Source organism: Hyla sarda, chromosome 3 (genome assembly GCF_029499605.1).
Source record: "Hyla sarda isolate aHylSar1 chromosome 3, aHylSar1.hap1, whole genome shotgun sequence".
Classification (NCBI taxonomy): Eukaryota; Metazoa; Chordata; class Amphibia; order Anura; family Hylidae; genus Hyla; species Hyla sarda.
Window position 1 is genome coordinate 144,234,494 of NC_079191.1, and position 23,486 is coordinate 144,257,979.

At 39.5% G+C, this 23,486-nt stretch overlaps 1 protein-coding gene and 1 long non-coding RNA gene across 5 annotated transcripts in view; one reads left to right on the forward strand and one right to left on the reverse strand.

Moving 5' to 3' along the window:
* Positions 1–2,727: 2,727 nt before the first annotated feature.
* Positions 2,728–22,636, reverse strand: TNFSF10 (TNF superfamily member 10). Its single transcript, XM_056565206.1, has 5 exons — positions 22,474–22,636; positions 11,350–11,499; positions 10,725–10,770; positions 7,214–7,327; positions 2,728–5,318 (listed from the first exon to the last, which is right to left on the reverse strand). The coding sequence occupies exons 1-5, from the start codon at positions 22,591–22,593 to the stop codon at positions 4,909–4,911; spliced, it is 840 nt and encodes a 279-aa protein (XP_056421181.1). The 5' UTR covers positions 22,594–22,636; the 3' UTR covers positions 2,728–4,908.
* Positions 20,588–23,486, forward strand: part of LOC130361769 (uncharacterized) — a 93,410-nt gene continuing 90,511 nt past the window's right edge. For all 4 annotated transcript variants that reach the window (XR_008891146.1, XR_008891145.1, XR_008891148.1 and 1 more), the window contains exon 1: positions 20,588–21,344. This is a non-coding gene — a long non-coding RNA (uncharacterized LOC130361769). The remainder of the gene's footprint in view (positions 21,345–23,486) is intronic.

Genomic DNA, 23,486 nt, shown 5'->3' on the forward strand with positions numbered 1-23,486 from the left:
CATTTAAAATGATTAAGACTTTTGATATTACAGCCCCAGTTCATTAGTCATAATTAAACTGTCCCTCATGGGTATAAGATAGTTAGTTAGTCCTTGGCTACAAAATATACTTCTTAATGTGACTACTATTTATATTGATTTTCATTTAGTGGTTTTCCCCCATATTGGTAGGCCTATCAATGGCGGATTTTTATATGACATATAAACACAGGTGGATTTTGAAGTCTATATTGATAATATATTGTAAAAAAAAAAAAGGATTTCTTTTTGTTACATACAAAGTTGTGAATCTTAGAAAACTGTACATGATTATACATTATCTACAATCATACAGCGTATTTACATGCTTTTGCTTAATATAAGCTATTTACTGGGATTTCTATAGAAATGTTTTAATGTAGGATCTAGTTAAAGGGGTTTCCTGATATAAATAAAAAAAAAGCCTGCTAGGGTTTAAAATAACAATAACATTTCATCACTGGTAGAGCAGAGAGACAGCATCATCAGGGGGGGGGGGGCATCTTCAGGGGGAGTAAACAGGCAGCAGAGCACACCGGAGTGGTGATGCTTGGCTCAGAGAGATAAGGACAGGTGAATATTACGTATTATGTTATTTAGTAACCATAGCAGGCTGTCATTTATTTTTATCGTGGAACAATCCTTTAAGCTCCATAAACGGAATCAATTTATGTCAAGGAAGCCAAGACAAAGGCACACAAAGCCGTTAAGGCTCCAACCTATGTGTATAATGCCACAGTAATGGCACCTTGCCATGAAGATCTTCTCCATTAGAAGAAATGGCTCTGTAAGATGGCATCCAATTGAACATGCTACATTTTCTATTCTGTTTAAATTCAACAATAAAAAAAAAAGATGTATGGAGCCAGAATACGGCTTTATTCTGGGGCTTTCGAATAGAGGAAAATCCATATATCAGGCTCAACTTTTACTGGCATCTCAATGACTTAAAGGGGTACTCCCCTGCTCAGCGTTTGGAACAAACTGTTCCAAAAGCTGGAGCCGGGAGCTCATGACGTCATAGCCCCGCCCCTCATGGCGTCACGCCCTGTCCACTCAATGCAAGTCTATGGGAGGGACCGTCACGCCCCCTCCCATAGACTTGCATTGAGAGGGCGGGGCGTAAAGTCATGAAGGGGCTGGGCTATGACGTCACAAACTCCCGGCGCAGGCTTCAGCATTTGGAACAGTTTGTTCCAAATGCTGAGCAGCGGAGTACCCCTTTAAGTTCTCATGTGGTCAGATGTTTATTTCATCAGGTACTACACAGTCTATAAAGGTGGTTGTCTGAAAAAACAAAAAAGAAGCCCTAAAATCAGAGGCTTTTTGTTTAATGACATACAGTGCTATTCATCCTGTGATGAATGGCCCAAACATGACATGACATGAACAATACTGGACAGACAAAGCATGCTGCATGGTTATTAAAGGTCGTCCAGGAAACAAAGTTTTATACACCTATGCCCTAGCAACTTATGCCCTATCTTCTGTACGGGTCCACGGTTCCCACGTTCTTGGATAGACGCAGCTGAAAGCCCACTTAGCCAATCATTGCTGCGCATGGTGATTGGCTGAGCAGGTTATCACTTGTGTCCATCTAGGAAGGTGGGTGCTGTAGCACACCAAGGATGCATAAGTAGCTGGGGCCCGTACAGGAGAACGCAGGGGGTCTCAGTAGTCGGCCCCTCCTGCGATCAGACACTTATCCCCTATCCTGTGTCTAAAACATTCAGTTCCCAGGATCAGCTCTATAACCTTTTCTGCCCCTTATGACCTGAAACCTTGGTGGTTGTCTTCTTGTCACAAATATTTCAAGTTGTTCTTGCTGATAAGTAATACTGACACATTGGCTACATTTTATAAGTCTGCTGTTTCTTAGATGCTACAATGTTAAGACAGAATACCTGGAAATATAACAATATAACAAAGGAATGTCCAGTGCCAAGTGCGGTAAAACGTCAGGTATTTTATTGTAGGATCAGTGGATACAAACTTGCATCAGGCAGGAGCCGACGCGTTTTGGACCGTTACAGTCCTTAATCATGGCATAACACACAGGATAAAATCCAAACTTTAAATACTTTCTTAGGAACATCACATGTATAATGACATCACACTTAATAAAGACATGTGGAAAACATGGAAATGGAACAGCCTTGTCCCGACATTTTCGGGATCAACATAATGAGGATGTATCCACATTGTGCGTTAATACAATAGAACGGGTCCGAAACAGTGTTAGAGGGGGTGACATGAAACGTAAGTTATTCAATAGAGAATCCTATTGGATTTTTGTGTTAAACACAAGAGAGCCAAATGGAATGAACTTGAGACATTACCTAATATTGACTTATTGACATGCCCATCTAAATGTATCCTGCTTATTACCTCTTGTAATAACAAAGGAGGGAAGGAAGAGGAAAAAAAGGGGAAGAAAAAGCGATTTTTTTGAATCACTTTTCTATTGTTTATTACTTTGTGTAGGGCTGTTATATAATTGCATACATTTTTAGTTTTTTTCTGCCTGAATTCATGTATACATTCACATCCATTGTTCCATTTCCATATTTTTCACATGTCTTTATTAAGTGTGATGTCATGATACATGTGATGTCCCTAAGAAAGTATTTAAAGTTTAGATTTTATCCTGTGTGTTATGCCGTGGCTAAGGACCTGTAACGGTCCGAAACGCGTCGGCTCCTGCCTGATGCAAGTTTGTATCTGCTGATCCTACAATAAAATACCTGTCATTTTACCGCACTTGGCGCTGGACATTCCTTTGTTATATCGTTGATCCAGTCTGGGGACGCTGCCGGCTAGCCTGTGCGCTGGTGCTGGAAACACAAGGGAGGGAGCTGTCCACACATAGTGTTGCTTACTTGGAAATATATTAATATCAGTGGAGCCAAAATGTTTTGGATTCATTCCATGACATTAAGTTACCAAGTAATGGGCTTCAAGAAGAATGGAGCAAGTATAGGTAGTATGCAAAGTATATAATATTGTGAACAGTGATTTGTTACTTGGTTCAGTTCCTAAGAATATTAAAAGACTAGACCTAGAAAATACAGCAACATAAAAAGAACTGTAGGAATGCCCCAAAAGTCCTCCTTTTAGCTTTTCTGTGAATCCCAGGAGATAAGCCATTTCTCCCTGCCTCCTTCTCACAATTTTGCCTCTGGCTTTAAAAGGGAATGTGTCATAAGAAAATGACCTATTGCTTAAATCAGGTTTTCATGTTAATTATATTTTTTCCAATTTTTGGTGATATTTCCTCAAATTTTCAATTTTTCCATATATATTTTATAATAGTCCTAAAATCATGTAGTTTCCATTCTGGCCACTAGGTCTCATACTAAGCTGATTCTTCCTGTTCTGTGCAGATCATGTGACAGTAACGCCTTTCATCATCTTCCCCTGTAGAATGACCTCTACAAAAGGTCACAAATAATTTGAATGAGAAAGGCCCTGTCTATTGTCCTCAGGTCCTGCTGTAAAGCATATCACTAAATGCTGTTAAAAACAATTCAGGCAAGATGGCAGCCTCATAATATTGTACAAAAATAATAATAATAATTTAAAAAAAAGTGCAACCATAAAATAGAAACAGATTAGGAAAATTAGAACATGTTTGAATATCTGCCTCTGGTCAGTATGAAAAAAAAAATAGATGACACATTCCCTTTAAGACAACTGACTGGAGCAGGATCCTCCCTTCTCTGCCCTGCCTGCAGTAGGAGACCAGGAATGCTAAGCTCCGCCCCCTCAGGTGCCTAACAGCCAAAAATGAATGAGATCAGGAGGCCATTTACACTTGTGTTCTCTGCAAGATGTCTACAAGACAAGTGTGTTAGGAACATTGCAGAATATCCTGCAGACTAACAAACAATGTGAGCAAGTTTATCTCCTGTTTACCTTAAACATTAATTGCTAGATTTATTGTTGTTCCTTTAAAGGGGTACTCCGGTGGAAAACTTTTTTTTTTAATGAACTGGTGCCAGTAAGTGTAACAGATTTGTAAATTACTTCTATTTAAAAATCTTAATCCTTCCGGTACTTATTAGCAGCTGTGGGGATTTTTTAAAATCTTTTTTTATCCTGCTCTGGACATTTCCTGATACGGGCATCAGGTGTCAGCAGAGAGCACTGTGGACAAGACAAAAAAGAAATTCAAAAAGAAAAGAATTTCCTCTGTAGCATACAGCTGCTAATAAGTACTGGAAGGACAAATATATTTTTTAACAGAAGTAATTTAGAAATCTGTTTAATTTTCTGTCACCAGGTGATAAAAAAAAAAGTTTTCCACTGGAGTACTCCTTTAAGGCACTGATATGAGGCTGGGAAACCAAGTCCCCAACACATTAGAGTTGGCATGGGACCCCAAGTCTGATATGCATGGTAAAGGTTTGCTTCAGCGGCTTCTTAAAGTCAAAAACATCGGGGGAATTTATCAACTCTCATGCACCTGCAAAATTGCTTACACATTGTGTTTTTATTTTTGTATTGGCTTGCCCCTTAAATTATCATCTAATTTTGCGTAATTTTCATATTATCCATGCTGGCTTTATCGTTTTTCTTGTTGTGCGCTTCCAGGGGGCGTGGTAGGCAGATACACCAATTGGTGTGCTGTATTTGTAAAAATGTTTGCACAAATATATTTGTGTCACTGTCTGGAGCAGGAATGTATGTGATCTTTCCATTCTTCCAGTCATTTGCATGAATTTATAAAGTGACGAGCGCAGCATAATACATTTTGTGCAGTAACTGAGAAAACCACACACTTGTGTAGCAGGTTTCATGTTAGGCAAAAATCTGCGCTACCGATAAATTCCCCCCCATCAGTTTTTATACTTTAACTGTCTCTGTTTGTGCATTTACACTTATTTGTGTTCAGAATACTAGGAACGCACCAAAAAAAGTAGCTTTCTCTTCCATATCAAGCATATTTTTATGACTCACAGTGACAAATATCCGATCATTTTCATTTAGCTTGAACACCCCACCTTGATAAATGGAATAAAGTTCATATTCTGTACTTTGTGCCCAACAAGTCGTCTTTACATTTTTCATTAGTGCTATGGGTACTCGGTAGCTTGTCCTTTTATAAATGTGTTGCACTAGTTGTTTTACTTTCCCTTCAGGATCCTGGTTACGGAAATATGTCTGTGCATAGATATAATAAAAGCCACTTTTTGCAATGACCAGTTCTCCATTCTGCACTTTGATGCTGTTCATATCTGACAGGGTATTATTAGACCATTCAGTAATTTTATGCCCATGGTATTGCTCATTTGATAAAACTGTTAAAGGAAAAAGGGACATATGTGTTAGTAACAGTCATATACCTGTAAACACATTGATGCAGAAATGTAAGGAAAATGTTGCATTATTACAGGTAGGAGATTTTTACATTGCACTTTGATAAGTAAGTGAACTGCATATTTTTTCAGCAATTTTGGAAAATTCAGCTCTTTGTCAAGGGTCTTGGTGTTACATGGAGTTTACTCCAGCAGATCCCATAGTAAAAGGAGTTGCCTGTAAAATGACAATCCCCCTTATTGCCGGCACAAATTAAATCCAGCATATGTCATTTCAGCACTCTTAAATAGACGCCGTCAATTAATAAAAAAATTAAAAAAAATGGGAAAGGTCAGATTTCTTGTATAACGGCTGGTGGGAGGGAGTACAAGTTAGCAATATGCATGTTGCAGGGCAAGAATAAAGCAAAAGGGTTCTACAGCTCAGTTTATTGTGCATCAATGAACGCTCTCCATGGCTGCCATATCTGAAGAAAAATGGCATGTGAATGGTAACTCCAGCTGGAGAGTTCCTCCATCCGACACATTTGTGAAACCTTATACATCCATTCCTGTAGCGTAGGAGTGGAATCAGGGCCTTTGCGGTCGCACGTAAATGCACCACTAAGGATTTGTTGTTAAGAGAGCAAGTTGGATTTGAGAGGCCTAGGGAAATCTGAGGGGGGGGGGGGGGGGGACCGTTGTCAGCAACACAGGAGAACCCATCGCTTTGTTTATCACCTCCCTGATCTCCTTCCAGGAAGGGGCTGAAACCTGGATTTTTTTTTTTATATTTAATAAAGAAAATAGCTTCTGAAAATCCCACCATTAGGGGTCCCCATACCTAGTGAGACACTAACCAGTTCTGCAGCAGCATCAGGCTTGTCTTTGAGTCATGGACAAGAGATGACTCATGGACAAGGCTGCATGAGCAGACACACCAATCACCTCCCCCCACCACAAGGGAGGGACACGCCCCCTTCCCCTAAGAGGATTTCTAACAATGAGCTAATGAAAAAAGGGATTTTTATAATAAATATAGGCGATAGAGGCATAAATATGTACATTCTCAGGATTAGGTACTGAGTAACATTATTTTTTTTTGTGGGATCTGACAGATAGGCTTTAAGAGCAGGAGGTGGGTGCCAGCAGACCAAACCTCGATTGAAGGTGACATCTAGTTGAAGAAATTTGAGCACTTCAAAAATCTACCCTTAGAATGCAATATATTTATTGCACTGAGCATAAAATAATCAATTACATGTTTATTATCTTGTTGGCGCAACCTAACTCTACAGGGGTTTGCCTACAAATCCATAATATGGCCACCCAGCCATTTCCAGCCTGTTTGGTTGTCGGGCAAGAAAACAGAAGAGTCCGCTGTATTGCACAATTTCCGAGTAGTGCAAATGGTGTAACCTCTGGTGCATCTGCAGACAGAAGTAACTGTGGTTGAAAGTCAAAGCTTGCCGCAAGGGAAGGAAGAGCACTTAGTAGAATAGTAGCCAGGAAGCACATCTTTGTGCAGTACACATCTGATGAGATTTCATTGATACTGGGGCCCTTAAACTTGCTTGCAACTGCAGATTGGCAACCACTAGGCTTTACTGTAATCCCTGTAATGTAGCTGCTGTGGGGAAGCCCAGTGGGCTCCACATCCTAAATTGCTCATATTTTTTAACTATAATATCTCATCACTGAAGGAAGTCACTTAACTATCGAGAGGTTTGTATGGATTTAGGGTCAATGGCTCTAAACAGCCATACCCTTACTTTATACCCTAAAAACTTGCTGACAGGTCTGCTTTTCAGCTCCAACCCACTCACATCCAAAAACTACAATCATTTTTATGCTATTGATAATGTCTTATAAAGAGTTATAAATGTCTTGTATCATACTTTTTATGATAGTTGTGTCTTTCTTGCTATGTCCCGTGACATGGGCTGCAATCATTGGGCCAGTGTAGACTTGTTTCTCAGCAACAGAGACTGGGAGAACTTCCGAAACTTTATCTGCATTAACAAAAGAATGCATTTAGATAATGATATATAGCTATAAAAAGTTATGTACAATACATATTATACATGCAAACTGTAATCTACTTCTGGTGCAACAGGTGGTGCTAGGTCTTAGTAATGTGTCATTAATGACTCGACAATTGTGATGAAATGTGAAGAAGGTGACACTGACCATGTACTGAAGATAGCTGTGGATGTTGGCAGAACACTTAAAGGGGTACTTCGCCCATAGGCATCTTGTCCCCTCTTCAAAGGATAGGGGATAAGATGTCTGATCACGGGGTCCCACCGTTGGCGACCCCCGTGATCTCTGCTGCAGCACCCCAGACATCTGAGACTGTTGAGACCCAATTAGCTCCTAGCAGGCTATAACTACCCCTCCCCCTTATTACAATAATTAATTAAATAATAACTGACACAACAACAATTCAACTTTTTATGGGTGGGGATCGGCCACAGTTTTATTTATAATATTACTTATATAAATAACAATTTAACTGTAACAAAGACACCGATTGGCTTCTTGCCAACCCGAGAGGTGCTGCCACACTGTCCTGTGTGGAGATCTACCCCGGGTTGACCCCGCTTTCACCGTCTTCTTACCGCCAAGCTGTGACTTACAATAAACAGAGATACAAAAAGGGAGGGAGGGAGGGCAAAACTCCGGGTCCTGGGCAGATTGAGGGGGGAAGGGAGGCACCACAGCTATAAATACCCAGGGGAGGGCCCCTGAAAGCCCGGGAAACTATTAAACCCCTGATTGGTGCACTCCTTCCCCCCCACCCATGGGACATACCACTATAGTTACCAACAAGTTTTTACAGACGGGGGAGGGGGCTAAAAACCTTGCCTGTATATTTCTTAACCCCTTAACTGCTCACCAGTCAGGGGGCAAGCTAGTTATGCACAGCTTGCCCCTCCATGCCGGATGACTGGCGATGTGGGGTGGAGGCTCATGACGTCACGGCCATGCCCCCTCAATGCAAGCCTATGGGAGGGGGCGTGACGGCCATCATGCCCCTTCCCATAGACTTGCATTGAGGGGGCGTGGCCCTGATGTCTAGGAGCAGGGTACCCCTTTAACTATCTTCCCTTACTCCTCATAGGAATGTATGCTGTGAATGGCTGAATGAACTTGTCTATATCAATAGTGAGAAGGCAATAAGCCGAGGCCAAGAACCTCTGGCAGTGGTTTATCTACCTGCGGAACAAAGTCTAAAGCTTTTTCATTGCCACTAGCAGACATGGGGAAACAGTCCAGCTGCCTGCATATAGGTCAGACAGAATATTTAATTATTTTTCATATATTTGGCAGAGATAAGACAGAAAAAGCTGGCAATGCATCATGCAGTTTGGTACATGTTTAAGCATGGTGTCAAGGTGAGTCACGCACAGCAGTGGTTCACATATATTTCACTATTAATTCACAAGGGAGGCATCAAATTGGGCAACTTATCCCATGCTCTGCCTAGTTTAACTGCAATTCACTTGTCTTTTAGAAGAGTGATTTAAAGGAGCATTACAGTTGTAGCAAATACAGGTTATTCATTATATAATGAAAGATTCTCTTTAAGAGATTAATATGGATTAACCTAAGCAAACATGAAACTAATAGAAGAGGTCTGTTACTGAGTGACTCGGCAAGCAGTGAAGGTTTCTTGGACTTTGGTTCTGTGATCTCGGAAAAGTTTAACATTAAAGGGATTATCCAGAAAAAAAACTTTTTATATATATATATGTGTGTGCTTCAGAAAGACAAACTGATTTGTAAATGACTTCTATTAAAAAATCTTAATCCTTTCAGTATTTATGAGCTTCTGAAGTTGAGTTGTTATTTTCTGTCTAAGTGCTCTCTGATGACACGTGTCTCGGAAACCACCCAGTTTAGAAGAGGTTTGCTATGGGGATTTTCTTCTAAACTGGGCGGTGCCCGAGACAGGTGTCATCAGAGAGCACTTAGACAGAAAAGAACAACTCAACGTCAGAAGCTCATAAGTACTGAAAGGATTAAGATTTTTTTTATAGATGTAATTTACAAATCTGTTTATCTTTCTGAAGCCAGTTGATTATATATATATATATATATAAAAGTTTTTTCCTGGATAATCCCTTTAATGTTAAACTTTTCCAAAATCACAGAATCAAAGTCCAAGAAACCTTCACTGCTTGCCGAGTCACTCAGTAACAGACCTCTTCTATTAGTTTCATGTTTGCTTAGGTTAATCCATATTAATCTCTTAAAGAGAATCTTTCATTATATAATGAATAACCTGTATTTGCTACAACTGTAATGCTCCTTTAAATCACTCTTCTAAAAGACAAGTGAATTGCAGTTAAACTAGGCAGAGTATGGGATAAGTTGCCCAATTTGATGCCTCCCTTGTGAATAAATTGTGAAATATATGTGAATGTGAATTTACAAATCTGTTTAACTTCCTGGAGCCAGTTGATATATATAAAAAAAAAAGTTTTTCCTGGGTAACCCCTTTAATACTACTCCGCCTAGGCATAGGGGTAGAATCAGGGACCAAGAGATAAGGGACAGCAGACAGTGACCTCAGATCCATAGGCCAACGCTTACCTAGGTCCTTCCCCCCCCCCCCTCCTCCTTCCTGATCCCCCACATTTTTCCTTTAGAGATTGGTCATTCTGGACTCCATCTATATGTAAGCCTCCAGACACTCCCCCTCCATGTATCTCTATGGGGTACATGGAGGGGGCGTGTCGGCCGCCGCGTCATGCGGGGACGGAACGCTCCCTTTCCTGTATATTGCCGCAGCCCCGTACCGACACGCCCCCTCCATGTACCCCTTAGAGATACATGGAGGGGAAGTGTCTGCCGTGGCTTTCTGCTGGGGACGAAACTTCACTATAACTTTGGATAGGGGATAAGTTATTTTGCGCTGGAGTACTCCTTTAAGCACGTTGTATCGTGTTAGTGCCATAATCAATTGTGTTCTTTTGGTGGTAATGTTAAAGTCTGCAATGACTAATTCTTGTCTCCCTGCTTCTAAATGACTAATATGCTGTCTGAGACAACAAAGGGGCCATAAAGGGAAGACATCTGACATCTATGCGATTGGAGGCTGCTCCTTGCTGGTGATCAGTATAAGATCAGATTTCTAACCATGTCTGTAAACCACTGTGTTCAACACTGAGCACTTCTGGTCAACACTATTTAATATTTAACCTATGCGGCACAGTGATCTGGCATCTCTAATGGGTTGTCTACAAAGCTCCTCCAGCTGACAATATGTGTAATACTAGGATAGTAATATAATGCACTCATCTACTGGTAGTTAGAGGTCTCATCCTTTCATATATGAGTGTATTGATCACGCTCCAGTATTGGGTTAAAGTAATTTTTTTTTTTACATGATGGAAATGATACCTTTAATCAATGAGGTTATTTCAAGTCCATACTTTTCCTCCAAAATCTAGAAGAAAAAAATGCAGGAAATTATAAATATTCCATCTTAAACAGAAAAAAAAAAAAAAAAAACACAGTGATGTGTACTACAGCCTAAAGGTTACTCCGGTGGAAAACATTTCTTTTTTTTTTAAGTTAACTGGTGCCAGAAAGTTAAACAGATTTGTAAATCACTTCTATTTGAAAATGTTTACCCTTCCAGTATTTTTTAGCAGCTGTATGCTACAGAGGAAATTCTTTTCTTTTCGAATTTCTTTTTTGTCTTGTCCACAGTGCTCTCTGCTGACACCTGAGGCCCGTATCAGGAACTGTCCAGAGCAGGAGAAAATCCCCATAGCAAACATAGCATAGTGTCAGCAGAGAGCACTGAGGACAAGACAAAAAAGAAATTCAAAAAGAAAAGAATTTCCTCTGTAGCATACAGCTGCTAAAAAGTACAGGAAGGGTAAATATTTAAACTTAATAGAAGTCATTTACAAATCTGTTTAACTTTCTGGCACCAGTTGATTTGAAGAAAAAGTTTTCCCCTGGAGTACCCCTTTAAACTCTAGTAAAGCAAATACAGAATAATCTCTGCATAATTTACCATTCTGATAACACGTTGGACTTGTTTCCTCACTTCTCTACATGGTTCATTCTGGTCATCGACATTATTGATATTTGCTGGTTGAAAGACATAACTCAGGTCATCTCCTACCAGACAGGCAATATTGTTTTTTATGTAGTTCTCATTCATCTGGGGAAAAAAATTGTATTAAAAATGTAAATTTCTCTGAATGTATAAAACTTCCAATGTAACATAGAATACATCAGAAAACAAAATACAGTTCTTAAAGTGATAAAACAAAAACTCCCTCTCCATCTGAAGACACCATTATTCTCCATACATTCTTCTCTTTTAGTAGCCCGTATATATATTACCAACAGCCCGGACATACAATCACCTACTACCCAAGAGCCTCTGCTTTCCCCTAAAGAGCAAAGCTACCGTATTTTTTGCCATATAAGACGCACTTTTTCTTTCCCAAAACTGGGGGGGGGGGGGGGGGGGGGAAGTTGGTGCGTCTTATACGGCGAATATACACCTATCGCGGCGGTCCCTGCGGCCATCAACGGCCGGGACTTATCGCGGTGATGCCCTGGATTAACCCTTCAGATGCGGCGATCAAAGCTGACCGCCGCGTCTGAAGCGAAAGTGACACTAACCCGGCTGCTCAGTCAGGCTGTTCGGGACCGACGCGGTGAAATCGCAGCATCCCGAACAGCTTATAGGACACCGGGAGGGACCTTACCTGCCTCCTCTGTGTCTGCTCCGTGCCGGGATCCCCTGCATGGCTGGCGCTCTCCTTCGTCGTCATCACGTCGTCGCGCACGCCGTCCCGTCATCCAATAGGAGCGGCGTGCGTAGCGACGTGATGACGCCGACGGAGAGCGTGGATCCCGGGGAAGAAGACGTCCGGAGCATCGGGGACACCCCGGGGACGCGGCGACAGCGATAGAAGGCGACATCCAGGGCAGCTGTGACGAGCGGTGACGGGTCCGGAGCGGCGGGACACGCGAGTATTACATCCTATACCAGTGGTCTTCAACCTGCGGACCTCCAGATGTTGCAAAACTACAACTCCAAGCATGCCTGGACAGCCAACGGCTGTCCGGGCATGCTGGGAGTTGTAGTTTTGCAACATCTGGAGGTCCGCAGGTTGAAGATCACTGTTGGGTTCAGAATCTTTTTTTTCTAGATTTTGCACCTTTAAAATTGGGTGCTTCTTATATGCCGGTGCGTCCTATAGGGCGAAAAATACGGTAAATCTTTGTAGCGCCACTGATCTGGAAGGAGAAGGAGCAGGCAGCAGATGTCCTTTTCCAGATTTCCTAATTTAGTGAATTTCACAAAAAAATCTGATTCTTTAGAATACAAACTTTCTGTGATTTATTTCACGTGTTTTACCTTTGTTCCTGTACATGAGCTCCTGAGCAGCGTAGAGTTAAGTGGTGATGCTGTATATGAATGTAGCTTCCATTAACTACATTCACTGCGCCAAGCAGCGATCCAGATGCTCAGTGAACTGTATATGAGCAGTGACCCCTGCCTTTAAAAGGAGGCCCTGCTCTGGTACACGTTGTGTGTGGGCAATCGCAGGGCATTTGGGGCACTCCCAAATCTGAAATGGGATACAAGTCCGAAATGCATCTGACAGTCAGATTTGCCAAATTAAATGCCGAATCTCTCTGGAGATTCGCTCCAATCTGCTGGTAACATACAATAGCACACACTGTATGTCCTCAGTCTGCACAGCGGACATCAGCATTCAGAATAATGCCTATAGTCTCTTTATTGTTACTTTTCTGAGTCATTTCTTTGGGTTGGACATAAAATGAAACTAGGGAAACATCTGGATGAACTTATCATGGAACTCACAGGGGGGTTTTCTAGGCAATTCAATGTGTGATAGAAAAACTAGTTTCCAACAAGAATAATCCAGCACTAGATGTTTGTGACTAACACAGCAAGAGAAAACTATATGTCTTAGTACTGGAGACTGATGTAAAACAGTACAGCAGAATAGGTCTATAATCATCTATAAATATTGACACCAGTAGTAATAATAAGAATAATAATTATATAATAGGATCTGTATATATTTCTTACTTTAGATCACCACACCTTTACAATGTACTTATGCCCAACTCCTTGCCTGTCTTTAGATTCTGTTAGGAATCTGCTGGAAAAATTCTATATGGAATTTCCGTTTCAGCAGAGTCCCATTGATTTCAATGGAATTCTGTAGCACTGTACTAATGACTTCTCCTACTTTCTATAAGTGTAGCACTGTACTACTGACTTCTCCTCCTACTTTCTATTACTGCAGCACTGTGCTACTGACTTCTCCTCCTACTTTCTATTACTGCAGCACTGTGCTACTGACTTCTCCTCCTACTTTCTATTACTGCAGCACTGTACTACTGACTTCTCCTCCTACTTTCTATTACTGCAGCACTGTACTACTGACTTCTCCTCCTACTTTCTATTACTGCAGCACTGTGCTACTGACTTCTCCTCCTACTTTCTATTACTGCAGCACTGTACTACTGACTTCTCCTCCTACTTTCTATTACTGCAGCACTGTACTACTGACTTCTCCTCCTACTTTCTATTACTGCAGCACTGTACTACTGACTTCTCCTCCTACTTTCTATTACTGTACTACTGACTTCTCCTCTTAGTTTCTATTACTGCAGCACTGTACTACTGAATTCTCCTCCTACTTTCTATTACTGCAGCACTGTACTACTGACTTCTCTTAGTTTCTATTACTGCAGCACTGTACTACTGACTTCTCCTCCTACCTTCTATTACTGCAGCACTGTACTACTGACTTCTCCTCCTACCTTCTATTACTGCAGCACTGTGCTACTGAATTCTCCTACTTTCTATTACTGCAGCACTGTACTACTGACTTCTCCTCCTACTTTCTATTAGTGTAACACTGTACTACTGAATTCTCCTCCTACTTTCTATTACTGCAGCACTGTACTACTGACTTCTCCTGCTACTTTCTATTACTGCAGCACTGTACTACTGACTTCTCCTGCTACTTTCTATTACTGCAGCACTGTACTACTGACTTCTCCTCCTACTTTCTATTACTGCAGCACTGTACTACTGACTTCTCCTCCTACTTTCTATTAGTGCAGCACTGTACTACTGAATTCTCCTCCTACTTTATATTAGGGTAGCACTGTTCTACTGAATTCTCCTCCTACTTTCTATTAGTGTAGCACTGTACTACTGACTTCTCCTGCTACTTTCTATTACTGCAGCACTGTACTACTGACTTCTCCTGCTACTTTCTATTACTGCAGCACTGTACTACTGACTTCTCCTCCTACTTTCTATTACTGCAGCACTGTACTACTTAATTCTCCTCCTACTTTCTATTAGTGTAGCAATGTACTACTGAATTCTCCTCCTACTTTCTATTAGTGTAGCACTGTACTACTGACTTCTCCTGCTACTCTATTAATGTAGCACTGTACTACTGACTTCTCCTCCTACTTTCTATTAGTGTAGCACTGTACTACTGAATTCTCCTCCTACTTTCTATTAGGGTAGAACTGTACTACTGAACTCTCCTCCTACTTTATATTAGGGTAGCACTGTACTACTGACTTCTCCTCCTACTTTCTATTAGTGTAGCACTGTACTACTGACTTCTCCTCCTACTTTCTATTAGTGTAGCACTGTACTACTGAATTCTCCTCCTACTTTCTATTAGGGTAGCACTGTACTACTGAATTCTCCTCCTACTTTCTATTACTGCAGCACTGTACTACTGAATTCTCCTCCTACTTTATATTAGGGTAGCACTGTACTACTGACTTCTCCTGCTTTCCATTTCCTACTTTCTTACAAAGACATGTAGCTTTGTATGAGCACACACTGTCACACCCTGACCTAATTTCTTTCCGAACCCTAAGAATTAATTTTAATCATAGCCAAGAATGAATCATAAAAGAAAACTTCAATTCTAGACAATTATTCAGAAATATGAAAAAATAATTCTCTTAGGAATACCCACACATTTCTTTAACATCTGCATCTCAACATCTGCGGACTTGTCGATTCCAGGAGGTATATCTATGCTAGATAAGAAAAGACCTAACCCTTTTTACCAAGTATTGATAACTTGTGTGCATTTTGTGTACACCATTCCATGTAACTAGAATTGATCCATGCTGTTGAACCTTATACACTGTAATCTATGCACTTGCTTGTATACCCTGGAAATAGCACAGAATTCTCTCCTAATGCTTAGATTAATGGGGGGTATTTACTAAAATGAGTGAGATTTAGTAAATTTTTTTAGTTCTTTTTTCTTGTGTATTTTTTTGCATGACTCCGCCAAATTTATTAAATGGTCACAGAGCATTTGAAAAATTTTGTGGAGGATACACATTTTCAGAATTTCTCTCTTCACATACACAAAAAATTATGCTAGGCCTGGGCTGGTGTAGAATTGCGCCTTAATGGTTTGTTTTGCGACTTTTTTACGACAGTCGCAGTTGATAAATTCATTACCACTGCACAAGACTAACCCTTAACATCTGGCCTGTACGTTCTTTTAAAAGAAAAAAAAGGTGTAAATCGAAAAGGCGCAAAAAATTGCCTGAGGCGCATCGCTGCGCCTAAATAAGGGACAAATCAACGCTAAAAAAACCCACTCAAAACACAATGATAAATGCCCCCAAATGTCACTGTATACTGGAATTTGGGCTGCACATTTTTACCTATGAAGATCTCTACACTATAATCCCAAACCTATAGACTGGCAATGCCAATGTGGGTAAAAAGTAGCCTTCTTCAAATTTCCCCTAGTTTGTAGAATTTTTTTTTTTGGCAAATTCCAATATACCTGATATGTTCTGTCCTAACATGAGGACTGTCATCCTGAAATCTTACTACTGCTACATATCACTCCAGAATGATATATTATAGATATATATGTTGTCAGCTCATCTGTACTTTATCTGCGCTGGACATTCGTTTGTTGACAGTACTGCTACATGTAGTTAATGCTGATTTTGTAAGATAAAGCAAGGCCCTTTCTACCATAGACTATTAGGCTGTTATGGGGTGCCTGGAAAAAAGGGGTCTAGACCAGTGGTCTCCAAACTGTGCACCTTCAGATGAAGCAAATTCTGTAGTAATTATGAAAACTTAGTCAATACTAGATAACCTTTTTACTGGAAACCAACCCGAAATTCAGTTTCCTGCTGTGATAGATGTAGCGCTAAAGGTTTTGATCGCTATTCAAGGTATGTGTTATTTCCTACTAGTCATCTCTTCGAGTTTTTTTTATGTTGTTTTCGTGTACTTTTAAGATAAAAATAGCAAACAGTAACACCTTTTAAAGCAAGGCCTTTTCCTGGCTAGGAATTCCCAGACTCCTTAAAGGTAGTTTGATCAAGTAGTTTGCATTTACTTTGGCCAACCTCCCTGTACGGTAGATGGACAGTAACTGAGTGAGGCTGTTTGACAACATTCATACAAGGTTTACTTCCTGGTTTATCAGACAAGAAAATGTTCTAGGTTGGGCATAATATAGATGGCTTTTATAATCTAATTTTATAGCTTTTACAATCAATAATCTATTGACATCATCTTAACTATCCAAATCTGAACTATGGTTCAGTTGTAATACAGAAAAATTATATTAAAAAGGCTTGTGAATGCCCGATGTTCCCAATGTTTTTCATGAACGCTGGTATTATACCCTGCTGGAGCATATGGAAATCTTAAAGGGATCCTCCTATCATTACTCTCCTCTATGAGCGGGAAAGGGGGGGGGGGGGGGTTGGGCCGTAATAAGGAAGATCAAGTCCTGCTCTCTGGCAACGTGCCCTGTACAGGTATCACGTAAGATCTGACATATGATAAGCTCAGCAATTCACGTTATTTTGAATATTGGTTTACTTTGTGACTAGAGATGAGCGAACTTACAGTAAATTCGATTCATCACGAACTTCTCGGCTCGGCAGTTGATACCTTATCCTGCATAAATTAGTCCAGCTTTCAGGTGCTCCGGTGGGCTGGAAAAGGTGGATACATTCCTAGGAAAGAGTCTCCTAGGACTGTATCCACCTTTTCCAGCCCACGGGAGCACCTGAAAGCTGAACTAATTTATGCAGGATAAGCCATCAACTGCCGAGCCGAGAAGTTTGTGACTAATCAAATTTACTGTAAGTTCGCTCATCTCTATTTGTGACCTCTTAAGAGTTCTTCCCAGCTTGGAAAATTGCACATGAAAACTGTATATATGTAAAACACTGTGATAAATAAGTTGTACATGCTGCAAGCTGCATTTAAAGACCAGGACTGCAACAAATAATCTATTTACAGTGAATTTTGCAGCACTTTTTGAGGTGCAGTAATTAGTAGTGTTATTAACCCTACATGTTATGGTAGGATGTTGACTACCACCTCTTTGTCTTTGGATAGTAAAATGAGCATCTGCAAATATTCTAGTCAACAATGTCCATTGTACTGCCTGCCACAAAGGCCCATCGGCACAATAAGACACGATGACAGAAACGGCACACCAGTTCCTCTAGGCCAGGGCAGGGCATTTTTTTGTATTTTTGCTATATATACAATTTTCTGTTGCAATAATAAAAGCTTCAAAGCTGGAGGCTCACTTAAAGGATGCCCAAATATAGCAGGTGTGGTGACTATACACTGCAAAATCATCTTGTCCAGGATTCCTGTGACACGGCACAGTATGGCATAAAATGCTGATTTATTTATTTATTTATTTATTAATACACTTGGATTTATTGTACTTTGTTTTAGCTTTGCACTGTAGAATCCATGTAAACAAAAACCACAACAAATCTTTTACACGTAACTGTTGCCTTAGTCTAGCGTTATACACTGAAATTGTTGCATTGCAATGAGAGTGCACCGAGACTCTATGGAGAGAAAATTGTTTGCAACTTTGTGTCTTTATTTCGGACACTGTAAAATAACATTTCTTCAGTAATAGTGAGTCATATGTAGTCCAGACCACATTGTATATTCCATAAAAGTTTATAGGGAATCTCACTTGTAAATCTTGCTTTTATGGATATCCTCAAGCTAAGAGTCATTTCACATCTTTCATTGTTGGACTGGGCTGTTTCCTTGTTTGAAAAAAAAAATTAAAAATTAAACAGGATGAAATCCAGACACTCCCAAGGTTAGGAGCGGCGCTTGGAGAAAAACAAAAAAGGAGATTGTTTCGGTTTCGAATGAGGACTATATTGACTATCATTAGTCACATAATACTCAGATAATAAACTTTGCAAGCACTGAAAAACAAACATGCATGAAAAATGCACGTGCGACAAATACGTAGTGTTTACGTTACGTGGGACCCTGCCCTAAAGATGCACATTCTAAGGCTATGTTTACACAGTGAAAAACTGGCCAGATTTTTTTAACTAAATATTTGAAATAATTTTAATAAAAAATGAAATATAATGCGTCGTATAAAAGCCTATGGAAAAAAAATTAAAATAACAAGCATGTTCCTTTTTTTGCAAGGGTTAGTTAGAAATAACGTCTGGAATAACAAAACATAAAAGTGAAAAAAAAAAAAAAAAAAGGTTGTGAAATGGTGAAATAACCAGCAGCAAATTGTACAACTTTGTTTACAAAATACACTGTGTGAACATGGCCTTAGACTGTCTAGTCTTAGTTTGCATAGTCTAGTCTTAGTTTGCATTGTTTACGGACTAGTCTTAGTTTGCATAGTCCAAGGTCTTGTTTACACGAGCATATTTCCTTTCAAACTCGCAGCGGATTTCCTGCTGTGAGTTTGAAAGGGGCGGGCTTTATTGATGGCTGTACGCGGGAAATTCTCAGTTGTGGAAGTCAATAGGGTCTGTGGTGGTTTCTGTTTTCTAAAATCTGCTGCAGATAGCCCGTAGAAACATTATGGAGACTTTCATATATCTTTCTCTGACACATTTATATAAATACCATCTGTAAAGCTGGTAAAACATATTAAATAAATCTGCCCCAGAGAGGTAAATATTATTTTGGAGGCAAGTGGTGCAATTCTCAGAACTATTATTTTCTGTCTGTATGCCAGCGTCTACAGAAATGCATTACTAGTAGTTTATTACTCTTATGCTATCAGTTTATACTCCCTGTGTGAACTATGGTCAAGGTAATGCAGTTGACCCGGCTTATCTGGTTAACTGCTTGTCAACACAACCAGCGTCCAAAAACATTGCCTTGTATACTTTTTATTATCATGTTTCAGTTGTTTTGACAGCTTTGTACCATATAACCTTCATAAAAGATAACATTTATATGGAGAGTTAGAAAACAAAAATACAATGTATCTGTTTTTATATGAAGGGTATTATAAAAGTTCAGTCCACAATAGGGGCAATTCTAAGCTGACAGAAAGAAAAAGAGGTTTATTGTGTTATAGTAGTTATGCAATACAGTGCCCAAATAATACCACCATAGGCTGCCTAAGTAATAGTGCTATACATATGTCCTGATAACAGGGAAAACAAGAGAGATTAGATATTAGCCTGCTGTGTTCATCTTGAGGAGTGTGTCCAGGCCTAAAGGGAATTTGCCCCTTTTGCCCTTCCTGCAATCCAGCCCTGCACCTAATAAATATATATATATATATATATATATATATATATATATATATATATATATCTCAACATCACTGTCTCTGATCATTATAGTGCTCCTGTCATATAGTTGCCTTTATGTTTATGATGCATATACATACATACATTTACATACCCTCAACCTTTGAATCCTATATCAGTGGGCAATATAATCCTCATCCCATTCCAAATGGTAAACCCGTAAAAATGTCCAGTTTTTTATATATATATCTTCCTCCACAAGGAAACAGCACCCAACACAAGGTCCAGGTAAAGTGCAAGCTCCAGGGTCTCTATTGCATCTTGATGCAATAAAGACCCTGTAGCTTGCACTTTACCTGGACCTTGTGTTGGGTGCTGTTTCCTTGTGGAGGAAGATTTATGTGGGTCCAGTGTGGCACACTGGGGGTTACACTGCACCACACCTGAGCAGTCCTGTGCTGGAGTTTCCATAGTGACTACTATATATATATATATATATATATATATATATATATATATATATATATAAATTTTGTGAATTCCAGGTATATTGAAGTGATGACCCTTAGGGTCTATTCCCACGTACAGTATTCTGCGCAGATTTGATGCTAAGGATTTGAAGCTGTGTTCACTCATTCTGTTTACATTGAAATCTGCAGCAGAAAATCCTGCGCATCAAATCTGCGCAGAATACTGTACGTGTGAATAGACCATTAAAGAGAAACTCTACCTTTATTATGTTGTGCTCTCACAGCCTAGCTCTAAAAGTTATATAAGTTTGCAATTTACACAGTTACACAACTGTTTACACACACACCTCCATTCCTACTGTAGCCTCTAACAACAAGCTGTGTACATTCAACTCTGCTACATCATGGATGTGTGTGTGTGAACACAGTCCAACAGCGCAACTAAGGTCCATAACAGGGACTGCACGACAAACAGAAAATAATCACAACTTATTTACTGCTTAGTTATGGGGTCAGAACCTAGTGTCAATTCTTAAGAGATGTGGCTACCCACTGTGATTTTCATGCAAACCCTACAACACCCACAAGTGAGACTCATAACATTGCATTTCACCCTGTAGATAAGTTACAGATGTAGCTGAGCTGAGTTTGTCAGTTGAAATGAAACAGTAACACAGTCCTGTAGAGTTCCATGACAAGTGAATGCTCACAACACAAGTAGAGATAGTAACATGTTCTGCAAGACTAATACTGTGCACTGGGATCATTTCCAGATACAAATACTGGAAAACCTTGGGATTTCTGGACATAAGCCAGAATTATTAACTGTGGCATATTCTGCAGCTGCAGAGCATTAGCCCTGAGATGAAGCCAGTACAGTATATCCTGCACACATAATAGATAGAAAGCAACTAAACTAGAGGAACAAAGAAACAGAAGTCAGAAACAACATGTAAGAGAATGTGATTTATTTCTGATAGATTATAGATGAAGATGAGAGTAGACAGGAGAATAAAACATATATGCATAGAGTGTATATTAATATATTGCATACAGCAGTGGTCTTCAACCTGCGGACCTCCAGATGTTGCAAAACTACAACTCCCAGCATGCCCGGACAGCCAACGGCTGTCCGGGCATGCTGGGAGTTGTAGTTTTGCAACATCTGGAGGTCCGCAGGTTGAAGACCACTGGCATAGAGTATATATTATATATTGCATAGAGTATATATGTATTGCATAGAGTATATATTATATATTGCATAGAGTATATATGTATTGCATAGAGTATATATTATATATTGCATAGAGTATATATGTATTGCATAGAGTATATATGTATTGCATAGAGTATATATTATATATTGCATAGAGTATATATGTATTGCATAGAGTATATATTCTATATTGCATAGAGTATATAATGATTGCATAGAGTATATATTATATATTGCATAGAGTATATATGTATTGCATAGAGTATATATTATATATTGCATAGAGTATATATGTATTGCATAGAGTATATATTATATATTGCATAGAGTATATATGTATTGCATAGAGTATATATTATATATTGCATAGAGTATATATGTATTGCATAGAGTATATATTATATATTGCATAGAGTATATAATGATTGCATAGAGTATATAATGATTGCATAGAGTATATATATATATATATATATATATATATTGCATAGAGTGTGTATATATATTGCATAGAGTATATATATATATATTGCATAGAGTGTGTATATATATATTGCATAGAGTATATATATATATATATATATATATATATATATATATTGCATAGAGTATATATATATATATATATGCAAACTAGCTCACCACAGGAGCCCGCGGAGTGCTATATGGTGTAACTAAATCTCCGTTTTTACACCAGAAGTGGTGTCCTCTCCCTGAGGAAAATACTGACCCCGTATATATATATATATATATATATATATATATATATATATATATATATGCTACTATAGATGGGTTGTTACTCCCAGCTGTTGGGAAAGCTCCAGTCTGAAGAGCTCCAGGAGGCGAGGAGGGTGCAGCATACCTGTTTAATCTCATTTCGGAAGTAAAGAAATGTAACTGCAAAAAACAGAGACTGAAGTAACAGGAGGACAATGACAAGTCCGGCCAGAGGGAGGTAGGGGGATCCTGGAGCAGTTTTCATGTTCTTGGTGGAAGGATTGTTGCCTGAGTGGAGAGGTGTGCTGTACTGTCCGCCTTGTTATAGGGAGGGTGGAGCATTGCTCTGGTCTTATTTTCACTTCCATATACTACAATCTTGGTTCCAAGTTTACAAGGCTATTTTGTGAGGCTACCTTGAAAGTCAAGGCACGGCAGAATTGATATAACATGTGGATTTGACTGTAGATTCATAAAGCTTTTACATTAAAGGGGTACTCCAGAGGAAAAATATTTATTTTAAATCAACTAGAGCCAGAAAGTTAAACAGATTTGTAAATTACTTCTCTTTAAACATCGTAATCCTTCCAGTACTTATCAGCTGCTGTATTCTCCAGAAGAAGTTCTTTTCCTTTTGAATTTCTTTTCTGTCTGACCACAGTGCTCTCTGCTGACACCTCTGTCCATGTCAGGAACTGTCCAGAGTGGGAGCAAATCCCGATAGCAATCCTCTCTTGCTCTGGACAGTTCCTGACATGGACAGAGGTGTCAGCAGAGAGTACTGTGGTAAGGCAGAAAAGAAATTCAAAAAGAAAAGAACTTCCTGTGGAGCATACAGCTGATTGTAAGTACTGGAAGGATTAAGATCTTTAAATAGAAGTAATTTACACATCTGTTTAACTTTCTGGCACCAGTTGATGTAATTTTTTTTTTCATACGGAGTACCCCTTTAAGGGTAAGGGTCTATTCACACAGCAGAATTTCTGCCTCAAATTAAAGCCCATAGACTTCTATGGGATTCCGCACTCCCATTCACACGTGTGCGGAATCCCATGGAAGTGTCTGGGCTTTAATTTGAGGCAGAAATTCTGCCGTGTGAATAGACCATAAGGCTGGGTTCACACAGCGATATCTCCGGGCAGAATTTCTGCCGGAAAT

Coding starts and splice junctions, on each gene's coding strand:
- TNFSF10 (XM_056565206.1), bottom strand. CDS start 22,593: ATGAAAACTGCTCCAGGATCCCCCTACCTCCCTCTGGCCGGACTTGTC. Junction 11,500..22,473: donor TCCGAAATGAGATTAAACAG/GTATGCTGCACC, acceptor TTTTTTCCCCAG/ATGAATGAGAACTACATAAA. Junction 7,328..10,724: donor AATAACCTCATTGATTAAAG/GTATCATTTCCA, acceptor TTGTTAATGCAG/ATAAAGTTTCGGAAGTTCTC.